The following is a 13,031-nucleotide window of genomic DNA, read 5'->3' on the forward strand; positions in this document are numbered from 1 at the left end:
ACCAAGTTGTATAACATATAGTTCGTTTTTTATGTCACTGACCTGAGGTCAGTTAGAGGTCATTACATCGTAATGTTAAGCCTATGGGAAAATATTCAATTCGGAAAATAGGTACTGGAGACATCCGCTTCGTTCTATCTTTTTGTGCTTTGAAATCTTAGTACTCAACATTATATCACTTGGTGTTTCTTTGTTTGGTGTACTTATCCATGGATCAGGTCAAATGAGGTCAACTGAGGTCAAATGACGTTTGTGCCAATAACTTGTCACAAAATAAAGATACAGCTTTCAAAATGGTATCATTCTGCTCCTCTTGAAGGGCCGAGTCGAATGATATGCAATATTAAGCCTTTCAACCATTCTTAAGACTTAAGTTGTAGGGTAGACCGGGGCAAGTCGCCCCGCCGAGGTAAAACGCCTCACCGATTTTTCTCGGAACTGGCAAGGTTCTGGAGAAACATCATCTCTTCTATAAAACGTGCACTATATGATCATTATATGAGCAGACTGGAAAGAAATTGTGATGACTCTTTAGGAAGATATAGCCAGAAATGTGTTTTTGGAGTGATTTTTATGTTTTGTTGTCAGCTTATGCATCATGGCGTTCTTTTATGGTCCGCATCAGGTTAACGACTTTAATGTATTTTGAACAACTTTATCTAATGCTTATAATGCCGGCTTGGTTCGTGTTAAATTATGCCTTGCTGGAGTGCAAGGCGTTGTTCTCTGACCGAACTACGTGATGGGGTAAAACGCCCCAGTAGGTCGCGGGGCAAAACGCCCCATGGGGCGTTTTACCTCATGTGTTGTTCGGACTACCCACTTCCTAATGTTTGGTAGCTGGCTAACAGTAAGTTTCTATGCATTTATATGTACTTTTCTCAGCAACTGGATGTCAAAGGAAGTAGTTTGTTAACATTTCCATTGCAATAATTTATTATTTGGCCTTATGAGGCACGTGAAAAACCTGCTCATACAATGGTGTTTTAGCTGAACACCTGATAGGGTGGAAGGAGCTAACTTTAGTGCCGTGCTTCCCAAGGTCTAACAGGCCTCTCATATAAGATTTAAGTCAACTAGCATGTTTAATCTTTAATCTAGAGTATGGGGCTTCTTGCCCCAGGCTGTGGGGCGTTTTGCCCTGGGTTTGGGGCAAAATGCCCCATTTGCAGTTGCTTCACAAATCACTTCCTAGCTAGGAGTCCGATCATAAGTGAATGAATTTTAGGGGTGGAGTTTAAAGTAAAATGTCCAAAGAACGCATGTAGGTCAAATTTAGCCTTCCAGGTGATGTGGGACAAAAGTTGTGTAGCAAAATAAATTATCTGGGGCGTCTTGCCCCAGGCTACCCTACTTAAGATGTGCTTAGCTTTTTAAGTACCAAAACAGTATATCATTCGACGCGCCTTGACGTGCTGAGTTTACTGGTGCTTTTTTGCTCTATCTAAATTAGATCAAAAGTTAAAAGCGAAAAACTTTTGACCTGTTTTTAGCGAAATTTTTACATTCATACCCCCAAAACCCCCCTAAATATTGACATAGAGCAACCAAATTTGCACAGGGGCGAAAACTCCAGGGGGCCCACATGCCTACCAAATTTCGTGTTTCTAGGTGCCATAGGAGCCAATCGCGAGGGGGGTCGCATCCCCCCCCCACTGCCAGGCCATGTTGTGAAAAACGCCCTGCCAGGACGAGGGTTAATCACGTCCATTTTCAGGTCATAAAACAGTAAGCCCGTCGTTACAGTGTATTGCCCCTTTTCATCCGCAATCGCGTTCGATCATTGCAGACGACATTAATTTGATCGTCAGTCGTCGGGGACGATCAAACAGATCAACCAGCCATAAGATACATTGTATCAAAGCCATATGCTGTCTTTTTGTTTGCTGAATCGATATTCATTATATTTGTAGGTATGTGTTCCTGTGCCGTCAACGTACCAATGCTTTGTGAACACGTTATTACGATTGTGTGGAGTCACTCAGCGACTCGCGTCGCGCCCCTCTCGCTCCATCTTCCTCAGACTCCAGTCTCTGATCATTTCGCCGTTTATTTACAAATTACATCAAAGCTGGCTGGACGACAAACCAGACAGCTCGACACTTATGTACAACACGAGGATGAATGGCGAGTCCCATCGCAATCCTGATACAGGGACACACAGGGCATAGCTACCATGACACAATCAGGCAGAACGGCTAGACGAGAAGCCCTCCGTACGCCCAAACAACAGGAAGACAAGTCATTGTGTTCTCTTATAAACGCATGATAAAATCAATCATCTCGCTCACAAATATTATAACACGATACCTCAGCCACAACCATGGCGATAAAAACCGTGTAAAACCAACCACCATGGGCAGTCAATCTGGAATGCGTTAAAATGACCGCCTAAAAACGACAGCTGAATGGCAAACGCGACGCTCGGCTTAAATCACACAGTACAATCTTGATGCGAACTTCTCCATCTTAGTTGACGACGCTCGAGGACATGTACCACAGCGAACTTCTTTGTCCGGACGCCGATCGGCAGCGGACGCTGCTCTGACGGAGGCGGAATGTGGCTGCGGCTCGACGGACGGACGCGGCCCGCTTAGTCGAGACACGTGGTGCGCACGATGGCCTCTGTGACCCGGTACGGGTCGCAGTTGGAGCTGGGCCGCCTGTCCTCCAGGTATCCGTATCCCTCCTCGGCCACCTGGCGCGGGATCCGGATACTGGCGCCGCGATTTGCCACGCCTGTGGACAAGAGAACGCATCGGTCAGCGACAGAAACGGGAGGAAGTTATTGGTTTAGGGCAGCAGTGAGTGCCCAACATTTTAGCTCAATAGTCGCCCAAAAGCTTCGGGAAATGATTCATAAGTGGTGTGCTGGATCTCCTTCAAGTGGGCTTTTTTTCCAGCCAGGGTCGTTTATTGGTTTATTGACTATTTTTCCGGTGGACGACCAGACGCGCTCTGTCGATTGTTTGACCTTATTTATAGTTTGTGATCTGACTTATATCGGTCTCTCGTCACTCGTGGCCTTCGACCGGTACATCAGTCGCCTCAGACGCACATCGCTCGGTATGAGACGGTCCAGACAGAGCTGATGCGACAGCGGACAAGTCCGCCGGCCCAGACAAACACGTGACGGTAGGTTCACAGGCGGCACGTGACCGTCTGGGCGGGCCCACGACAAGGGATAGACCACGCCCCGCCCGGCTGATAGGCGTTAACGCGCAAAGGCTCCGGTATTTTCTAACTTTATCGAACCTTTGTTATTTGATTCAGTTAATTTAAAAAGCGGAAAAGTGGCGAATATTAAGTAATAGCCAGTCATTGGCTTGGTATGTGTTGGTCTAAATGCTGGTCGCCTTTTACCAGCCCGGTTCGGAGAAGCCAGTTGTTAAGGCTCGTAACACCGTTCCTTGGGGTGCGTGAGACCTTGAAGTCACCGACGTGGCGGGATACAACTGGCCATAACCGGCTAGACAGAAGAAATGACCGAGTGAACCGGCCTTGGCACGACTGGTGGTGACGAGCCAGACACGGAAACAAACGGGAAACGCTCGCGCAGCAAAATAAGGGTGAGCAGCTTCCCGTATTTGAAGAAAAAAAAATCAACATACGCTTCGTTATTTGTCAATACCCTTCCAAATTTATGAGATATAATTTGATATGCCTCGCTGAGGACAAAAGCGCTATGAACTGTATCGCTCGACAAGCAATCCATCACACCACTTGTTTGCGTTCTGAACTTTCGAAGCTATCTCTCAAGTGATTCGAGATAAGGGCGTGAAAAAGTTCGGACGGTGTTTTAGCGTCCTATCGGCACTAGATGTCCACGATGCCTATCTGTCTAACTGACCCACTTATGGGTATATTTGCACCTTAGCCTACTCAGCAGCGATCGGAGCTGAGGAGCGGGCGTTATCGTCACCGATCGGTCATGGCCAGGGCAGCCCTCGAGCCGTGAGTGGTCCCAGCCGTGTACCCGTGATGGGCTGAGGAAGCGATGGTGTACAGAGCACCTCAAGTACCGTATGGTACCAAGGTACCAGCTCGAAGGGGTAGGTACTGACCGGCGGAGAAGTCGTGGATGCTCGAGGTCTCGTGCCGGCCGGTCAGCCGGCGGCTGTTGTCGCGGCCCTCGTTCGGGTCGTACATCTTGATGTGGTGGGCGTGGTTGGAGCCCAGCTTCTCGATCGCCTTCTCGATGTGCCTGTGGAGCAGAGGAGACCTACAGTTAGCATCGACCGCGCCATTCCAACAGAGGCCCAATTGCGGGCCGTTGACGTCGTGTTGAAGCGTAGGTTTCCCAAATAACGGTCCCGTTTGACAACCTATCGGTTAGGCTTTTTGCGATAGGTACCTAATGACATCTTTTGTCCGACAATGATTGTTTAAATATGATACTGCGTTTCACAACCGAAATTACCGGTTCGCCTCGTCTCGCAGCTTCAGGTTAGCGCGGAACGCGAGGTCAGTGAGCTCGCGATCCGGGCCCCGGAGACAGTGGACGTGCCCTCCGCCCGGCCCCGCCCCGTCCGACCCAGTCCCAATAAGATTAAACAACTTGTCTCTCCCCCTCCCGGTCCGCGAGACGAGCGACCTTCAAACACGCCCATTATGGAGATGGCGTGATTTAAATTGCGTTGTTCCGGCCCCCAGCCGCACTCACGCCACCGTTCGTAAACTCTGATGACGTCAATGCTTTTGAAAAGCCCCTAGGGTCCAATACCGTTCCGGCCCCTCGTCCCAGCAAACAAGATACCCGGATAGCATCTTTTTGGTCCCTGGTGATCCTCTCCATTACAATGGGACACACAATATTAAAAATCAGCTTTGCTATTCTCGACCATATACCGGCTTCGGGCAGACACAATAGCGTGCTGCAATTTAGACAATTACAGCAACTATTTGGCCATTTGGTTTCTCCCAGCCTGACTACTAATTTGGCATGAGCTGCCCGTGTTACGTGGAACCCATCCCATCAGGCGATTCCATCTCAGCAAAGGCTGCCTCCAGCTTGTGCCGTTTTTCGCAACGGGCCGCCTCAGGCGCCGGGTCAGCCCGTTCCGGCCATGATCACGTGTGCAGCTCTTTTGGTGCACGTGACCGCCGCGGTGCCTTTCAAGGCACGCTGTCACCTCGTGATCGAGCAAGGACGCCGTGAGAGAGATGACCGGGAGAGGGGAGAGAGCTGCAGCTCGGCACTCCCTGTTCTGAGAGCTGCTGCAGCTCAGCGGCCTCAGAACCGGCCGGGCGAGAAATAACGGGACCTATGACGTCGGACTCCCTGCATTACCAAGTGCATCTGATGCATTTCTATCGCGGAATGGCGTCGCTACACTAGGCCGCCTTCTTCCTCCAATCCGCACCCAACAGCCCAACACCAAAGTCCCTCGACTACTTACGTGATTCCTCCCTTCTCGCGCATGGCCAGCGTGCTGAAGTTAGTGTGGCAGCCGGCGCCGTTCCAGTCACCCGGGATCGGCTTCGGGTCCAGAGACACGTTGATGCCGAAGTCCTCGGCGACGCGGTGCAGTAGGAAGCGGCCCATCCAGAGGTCGTCACCCATCCGGATGCCCTCAGCCGGACCGACCTGTCGACAAGAGTGAGATGGAGCGGTGAGATCGGGGTGAAGATAGACGGCCAAGCGATCGGCGACACGCTGTATTTAGGTCGTCTGCTGCGCTAATCGACGGCAGCAGGCGACCTACACTAACCGCTAGCCTTATCTTCCGCGCAAGGGAAACTGGTTTGCGTTAATGCCCCGCTGCGTCCAAGGGCAATGCTGACATCCGACACTCAGATACGGAAGACCGAGGCAGACGCAAACAACAATCGCATGCGTGCCTAATGCGTGACTGCACATCGCGCGCGGCATTATCAACACGCTGTTTTCGCTCTGTGCATCCGGCGAAAACATGACCTCGGCGCGTCGCTCTGCGTTCTCCCCGCACCCCTTCCTGTACATACCTGAGCCCCGGCTCTCACCTGGAACTCCCACTGCGACGGCATGACCTCGGCGTTGGTGCCGGCGATCATGACGCCGGCGTACAGGCAGGCGCGGTAGTGGCTCTCCACCACGTCGCGGGCGTACACCTTGGAGGCGCCCACGCCGCAGTAGTAGGGTCCCTGCGGTCCGGGGAAGCCGTTCTTGGGCCAGCCGAACGGGTGCTGGTCGGAGTCGAGCAGGGTGTACTCCTGCTCCATACCGAACCACGGGTGCTGCTCGGCGGCCTTGTCCATCACCTCCTTGCAGGTGTGGCGGAAGTTGGTGTCTGTAGAGACGGAGAAGGACGTCAGAGCTCAGGGGGCGGGGTTTGTTCAGAGGAATGAAGGTTTTTCTGTTGGATGTGTATATTGTTACCATACTGCCGTCGTGTTTGACGCCATTGGTGTGAAGTCCCAAACCCAGACGGTTGCAGTTGAATGTTTATTTAATGAGGGCATATGCTCCGAAAGCTTCATTAACATTATCCAATCTCCATGTGGAATACATCTGAATAAACAATTTGCTCCGAGCTTGTGACGCTCGAGCACGTCAAAGCGTTGCGTCATGTACTAAACCTGAAGTCACAAAATCATGTTTTTGGCAGACATATAAACACTTGGGCTATGCGGAACGTATTCCAGGGAACATCCCAATGTAACCAGACAGACTCTACTGCGCAGTGCGCCGCAGCCCCGGGTGCCCGTAAACAGAGTTTAGTCGCAATCAGCACGGGAGGAGAGTTTCACAAAGCGAGACGGCAGAGTTTACAGATCCCGGTGCCCATTCTGCCACCCAGTCAGACGAACCCCGCGGCCAGGTCAGCGCTAATGCCCGGGTCGCACGAACCGGGTCTGTACCCCGACCCTCGCCCTAGGGTCTCCAGCCACGCGGCCATCAACCGCACACCCAGAACCGCTAGACCACGAATTACGTGAAGCCAAGGACGTCTGGGCCCAACCCACCACTCGACTCCACCCACAGAGTTGACCTTGGAAAGGACAGGCGTGCGAAGAGCCCGCCTGTTGGGGACGACCGCAGGGGGCGTGTGCGTGTGTACGATAACACGTCCTGACGCACGAAGCGCACAGTCCGCAAGGTCAGATAAATTCCTGACGTGGGGTCGGCCCACCGAAGTCGTTCCGTTTGATGAGAACCTCTCGCTTTGAGGAGGCGTGGTCGCCGAGACAGGGGGTGTGTCTGGTCGCGTCGGTGGGACCCAGGGTCATAACCCTGGATGGAAGGGAGGAAGGGAATTAGGGAAGGTATAACCGGCGACGGGCGTCACTTCCACCGCAGTGCCAACTGCATGATCAATGTCTGACTTCCTAATCGAATGATTTCCTATGTTGCCCATAGCCTCGACTCTGTCGATGATGCAACTGATGCAGCGGCGGATGGGCTGCGATAGCGCGCCAATGCCAGAGAGCGCCGAATTGGGAGTTACGGCCCGGATGATGTCGAGATAGATGTTCGATAACGTGGCGGCAACTAGCAATCGCGAGTAGATTGCCGCACTTGATGCTCGATTTCAGCATCGGATGAGGGCTTTGTTTGGACGCTCGTGGTTGCAAGAGATTATTGCAAACCATCGTGCAGGGTTTTACGTTTTTAGATGTAAGCGGATTAAATGCCTACCCCAAGGACGTGACATCATAATACCACGCCAGCTTTAACTGACTAAAACTAACTCAAACCGAATGTGCTAACACCTTATTTGCAACCACATACTACCACTACCTTCCCCCAATGTATCTCAGTTGTAGGTCAAGGACTATAGCAAACAATTGTCTACATGGACGGTCCTTCTCTCTGACTTACCGGCGGGCTTGCGGTTGTGCTTGTAGGTCTCGCACAGCACCAGCTTGTTGTTGCCGAGGCGGAATGGATCCCGGTAGAGCGCCACGGGGTACAGGTACACGTCCGAGTTGCTGCCCTCCGCCTGACCGGTCGACGAGCCGTCAAAGTTCCAGATGGGGAGCTCTGCAGAGGGGAAGGAGCGCGTTAGAGGAGCGTGCACGAGAGGGTTTCCTGCAGGCAGACAGCTCAAACGTGATGGATAAGTATCGTCCTTGAGGGAAAGGGTTACAGAGAACGAAATGACAAATAAAATGACTTCCGCGTTTCTGCCAGAGCTTACATGATTGCTTCCTTCCTAGTGGAGGACGGTGCTTTTAAGAAGCCAGCGCCCGCGTCTGAACATTGAATTACCATTGGACGGTTACATCCAATGCCCAGTATTGACCGTTTATTATGTAGCTATCTGCCGTTGAAATAATTGCATAATCAGCTATCACGTCTAGTGTCCTGTCAGCCCGCTATAAAAAATGTCATCTGAAGCACTCTCAGAGAGCTCTATCGCAGCGTCTCTACCGCTATGATCATCAACTCTGAAGTGGTTTGTATACAATTTCGAGAGAGAGAGCTATCGCTCACATGACACTAAGTAACCAGTATGGTGACTATCGCCAACAGTGCAACGATAGAAACAATCTGGCACGCTGTGGTCCGCCTGTGAACCTTCTACATTTTTTTCAGCAGCCATCCTAGCCAACCAGACGATTTAAGACACCGATTGTTCAGGTCTCGACCTCACCATGTCCCCCATCTCACCTGACGGGCTCTTGGGGATGAAGTCCACCGTCTTGGTCTTGGCACGGACGTGCTCTCCAGTGCCGTCGATCCAGACGTACATGCATTGCGTGGTGTTGTCAGGTATCGGTAGACTCAGGTACCTGTGAACGCAGGGCAGGCGCCTGGTTGGCCGGGGGCAGCGGAAATACATAGTTAATACGCGGCGCCCGAGTGAGTGGGAAGGGGGTCCCGGTGGTAGGTACTTAGTGCGTGCACTAAGGTACAGAACTGACCCGAAACGGAGAGTGATGCCCAATGCATGCAAATTAATGGTTAGCTCAATGCCGTAGATAACGTAAAGGGGCACATGCATTTTTGTGGGGAAATCACATTATATGCTAACGGCTATTCAGTATTCAATACATTAGTCGACATTTGACAAGACGGCGGTAAACTACTCATGCAATATTGCAATAGTATACATGGCTGCCGTATAGAACGGTCGAAATCCTTCATGCAATTATGGGACGAAGTCGGAAAGGATTGCCTAGATAGTCCTATGCGTTGGGACACCATATCAATATAACAAACAGATAACAGTAAAACCATGCAGCTATGTATACCTAGACGTGAGAGCGTCATGCTCAACTCAACACCCGCCACCCACAAAACAAAAAGAAAATAAACTCACCGGTCCAGAACAGTCTTGTTGGTAAACATCTTGTCACTTTATATCTGCAACAAAAAGAAAATTTGTTAGCTTTCCATAAGCGACAGATGCTGTGCATTTTTAATGTTGATAGCTTTATTAGCTACTTTAGATCCCATGGAATACTTCCAACAAACTATACAGATGCGGTGTCCGTCTCCACCTTACGAACAGAGTCGCTCATTATTTTCTGCTCAGAGCGAAATAATTTGATACGTCGGTCGGAGGAAATATGCGTCGATGATCACTGTGCCTTATTGCACAATAAAGCGCAACGGGCGCCAATTTAGGCCGTTCCGATCTAGCGTTCGGGCGCAATTGAAGTTCATTTCGTGCCTCGAGGGCATATTAGCGTAAATTGAAGCCTGTGCCGCAGGAAGCGGTGTGACCGAAATGCCCTTGAGCGCCGGAAATCAGAGCATTGATGAACCACATGCAATCTGGGCCCGAGCACAACAACCGTTCAGGGCCGAACTGATGCATAGTCAAATTAGAGATTCAGCCGTATAATCAAAGTCCCGGCCTGCTAAATCACCGCTAGGTCAAACAAAAAAGGTTCCTGAACCACCCACACCCAAGCGTTTCATTTTGGAGATCGCTGTAAAAAAGTTCAAAGTGGAAGCTCTTCTTGCGCAAAACAAAAATTTCGCGGCAGTAAACCGGCCAAGAGCGGACAACCGTCAGAGGCTAGCGTTTAACCTCTGGCAGAGCCCGGAGAGTATCAGGAGAGAGTCTGAACACTGACCTAGCTTCCACCCTTCCTTCAATCATCGGCTGTTACTGCTAAGACTAGCCTGGGGCCCTGGAGGGCCATTTAGGCCAATGTTACTTTGGTTACGGTGCGCGCTTATCCTTGGGGTGTTGGGCGGCGACTGGGAAGGTAGACTGTACCGCCGAACACCCAGCCGGTTGGCCGCGGCAGTGACGCGGCGCTACGCGAACCGGACAGAATTTACGGTCGTTTCGACGGCACGGACCTGCGCTAACCGGACAGAATTTTGGACATACGCCACAGCGGCGCTCTGGATGTGTCCGGATCTGTCCAGCGCCACTCGGCACCCGCTCAGAGCCTGTCTGGTTGGTCTGGTCACTGTGGTCAGTGGTCATACCAGTCGGCTCGCTCGGCTCGAGCAGACCCTCCAGTGGGCGAATGAGTCCGAGGCCGAGAGTGCACGGTCATGGATCATGGACGGACCGAGTGATCGCGGCCCTGCGGTCACACCGGGCACTCCTTCCTCTCTCCGCTCCCCCTCCTCTCTCCGGAGCCCGGTCGGCGACTCAGTGAGAGGCCGGTTACTTGCAAATTGCATCGCTCCGTTGCTATGCTCAGCTCGCCGCTCCTGGGTCACCGCTGATGCAGCTCCACCAGCGGGCCAAAGCGGTGAAATAATACCGGCAGCTCGATAGAATCAGTCCAACTGTGTTATTGAGAAAAGTCAGAACTCCCGGATGTATTTATATTTCACTTCATATTTGAAGTAGTGATGCAAACTGGCTGGGCTCTACATCTGGTTTTGCATTAGGAACTGATTTAAAGGGACCCTCCCACCTTAACATTAAATTTGAGTTGAGATAGCCAAAATGGGGTCCCTGGCTCACAATTACCGGTTTCGGCACTCACAACATCGAGAAATGCCTTAAATCGGAAATATTGAATTTCAAAATTGCATCATTTTGATTCAGAGGGGCTAATGCTTAGGAATACCCCTCTGAATGTGTGACGTCAGCGCAAATATCTAACGATTTTTAAATGTTTGACTAAAACGTTTTGTAGTACGCGGTGGTATATGCTATTTGCGCGCAACATCTGCCGCAAACGCCGCACTTCTAAAATAAAGTCGCTAGAAACAGCGGAGATCCCAAAAAAAGTAAACAAAAGTAAAAGTCTAATATCTTGAAAACCGGTGAATATTTTTCGGTGAAATTTGGTAGATATTCGTTTTCGCTCTTTCTGAACCGAGCGACATCACTTTCATGCCAATTCATAAACTTTTTCGAAGGTGGGAGGGTCCCTTTAATGTTCATATTTTCAACTAGGGAGTCAATTCATTTTAGGCGCTGAATTACATGATACTTTATAATAGTAAATACCAAATTTAGTCCTTTGAAAGCCTCAAACCGATGGGATTAAAGCCCGGCTCAAACATCTTTGAGATCAATAATTTAGGTTCCACACTGAAGGAATCTGTAGCGAAGTAAGTAGACTGATATCTTGCCCATCATAACCGACCACAAATTTTGAACAGCAATATCTTGAGGCAAATAATGATCGTCTAACATTATGGCCATTATGGGCACTACTGCAAGTGCAAGCCAAAGCAGGCAACTGCGACGTTCCTCTTATTTTCACCCGACGTCACCCGAACATTCAAATGAACGACTCTCTGCGCAGTGAGTGACCTGGGCCCCAAATAACGCCATGGAAAACTACGGGTGCCGATGCGCACCTATGGGGAGCCAGGAACCTTTCCACGAGTCCGATGGAAGATTCCGTCCCTGAATGTCACAGCGTAGTGGGCCCGAAATAGTACCATGGAAGACGGCACTTGTGCACAGGGATTTATCTTCACAGGGTTGCAAGGAGGGCAGAACTCGCTCGAGGTTGTAAAATTCCGTCTCTTTAAACGGTGCATTAAAAATATTTCTTTTTCTGATACCATCAAGTGTTCACAAAATAATTTTGCAAGTAGCTTCAACTTTCGACAATTATGAGAAGCACGTAGTGTAAGAAAACTCGCGAGAGGCAACCACCCGACGAGACAGTGCATGCTTACAACAGTGCACGACCTAAATGCACGCCACTAAGACACTCTCACCTGCTGACAGACTTACCGAAACCTCGGAAGAGCTGAACACACGACCACCGACTCTCGAAGCAGACGAACGAATATGCGTCGGCCGGCCGGCTCCGTGCTTATAAGATGGGCGCTCCGAGGGCGGCGATGACGTCAGAGGGCCGGGCGGTGGCGTGGCCGGTCAGCTGATCGGCCCCAGGCGCGCAGATGCCGCCCGCCCGCCGACTGGTTTTTGTGACGCACATTTTCGGATTTGAGAAAACACCATGTGGTCGGCTGCTTCTGCGTCATATTCTGGGGAGATTACGCGCTTCCGCTATCGCTGGATTTCGTAACCTCAGTCAATAGTCGTAGAATGGGGGACACCCGAATTGGATAGGCAAGCAAGGTCCGGAGAAGAAGCTTATGCTCTTGACTCCAGATAATGTCAAAGAAATAATTTATTACGATGGCTCATTGAAACGACCTTAATTCGTCCCTTTTAACCTCTGAACCTGACCGATCACACTTCTCTGCCCGGCTAACATTCACCCCCATCACTCAACTGGTGCTCGAGCACGCTCGAGGAGGAGGGCAGCTCTGATAGAATCCACCTCCATGGGGATCGTCTGAGCGAATGGGTCACGTGCCCCCCCCCCCCTCCCATTGATACATCACCATCCGAACAGGACGGGCCCAGTTTCTGCGGCACCGGCCGGCCTGAAGCGTCTCGACCTTTTCCTCCCATCCAAACGTGACAATAAAATGGTGTAAATTGCACATTTTTTAGACAGTCAAAACCCCAATTAGACATCCTTTCAATGAATGAGCCTAAATTATATGCATCCAATCTACGTTTTTCGGCCGCTAGTCGTTTATTGTTTTCGTTTCCAGCACGAAAACGATAAACGACTTAACCCTACACACAGAAAAATATTGACACCGTTAGCGGTGTAATTGCACAGTACATATCTGAGCACTTGAGGAAAGTTAA

At 50.6% G+C, this 13,031-nt stretch overlaps 1 protein-coding gene across 2 annotated transcripts; it reads right to left on the reverse strand.

Annotated features, from left to right (window-relative positions):
- Window positions 1-2,032: 2,032 nt before the first annotated feature.
- LOC122371045 (glutamine synthetase-like) lies at window positions 2,033-12,639 on the reverse strand. Of its 2 annotated transcripts, none has more exons than XM_043347092.1 (8): window positions 12,096-12,639; window positions 9,246-9,289; window positions 8,594-8,715; window positions 7,802-7,963; window positions 5,983-6,269; window positions 5,400-5,587; window positions 4,065-4,204; window positions 2,033-2,739 (listed from the first exon to the last, which is right to left on the reverse strand). In XM_043347092.1, the coding sequence occupies exons 2-8, from the start codon at window positions 9,272-9,274 to the stop codon at window positions 2,594-2,596; spliced, it is 1,074 nt and encodes a 357-aa protein (XP_043203027.1). In that variant the 5' UTR covers window positions 9,275-9,289; window positions 12,096-12,639; the 3' UTR covers window positions 2,033-2,593. The 2 variants fall into 2 exon arrangements, with proteins under 2 accessions (XP_043203027.1, XP_043203026.1); XM_043347091.1 differs by having other exon boundaries at window positions 8,594-8,736.
- Window positions 12,640-13,031: the final 392 nt, after the last annotated feature.

The sequence above is a fragment of the Amphibalanus amphitrite genome, unplaced genomic scaffold (assembly GCF_019059575.1).
Source record: "Amphibalanus amphitrite isolate SeventyFive unplaced genomic scaffold, NRLGWU_Aamphi_draft 001198F_arrow, whole genome shotgun sequence".
Classification (NCBI taxonomy): domain Eukaryota; kingdom Metazoa; phylum Arthropoda; class Thecostraca; order Balanomorpha; family Balanidae; genus Amphibalanus; species Amphibalanus amphitrite.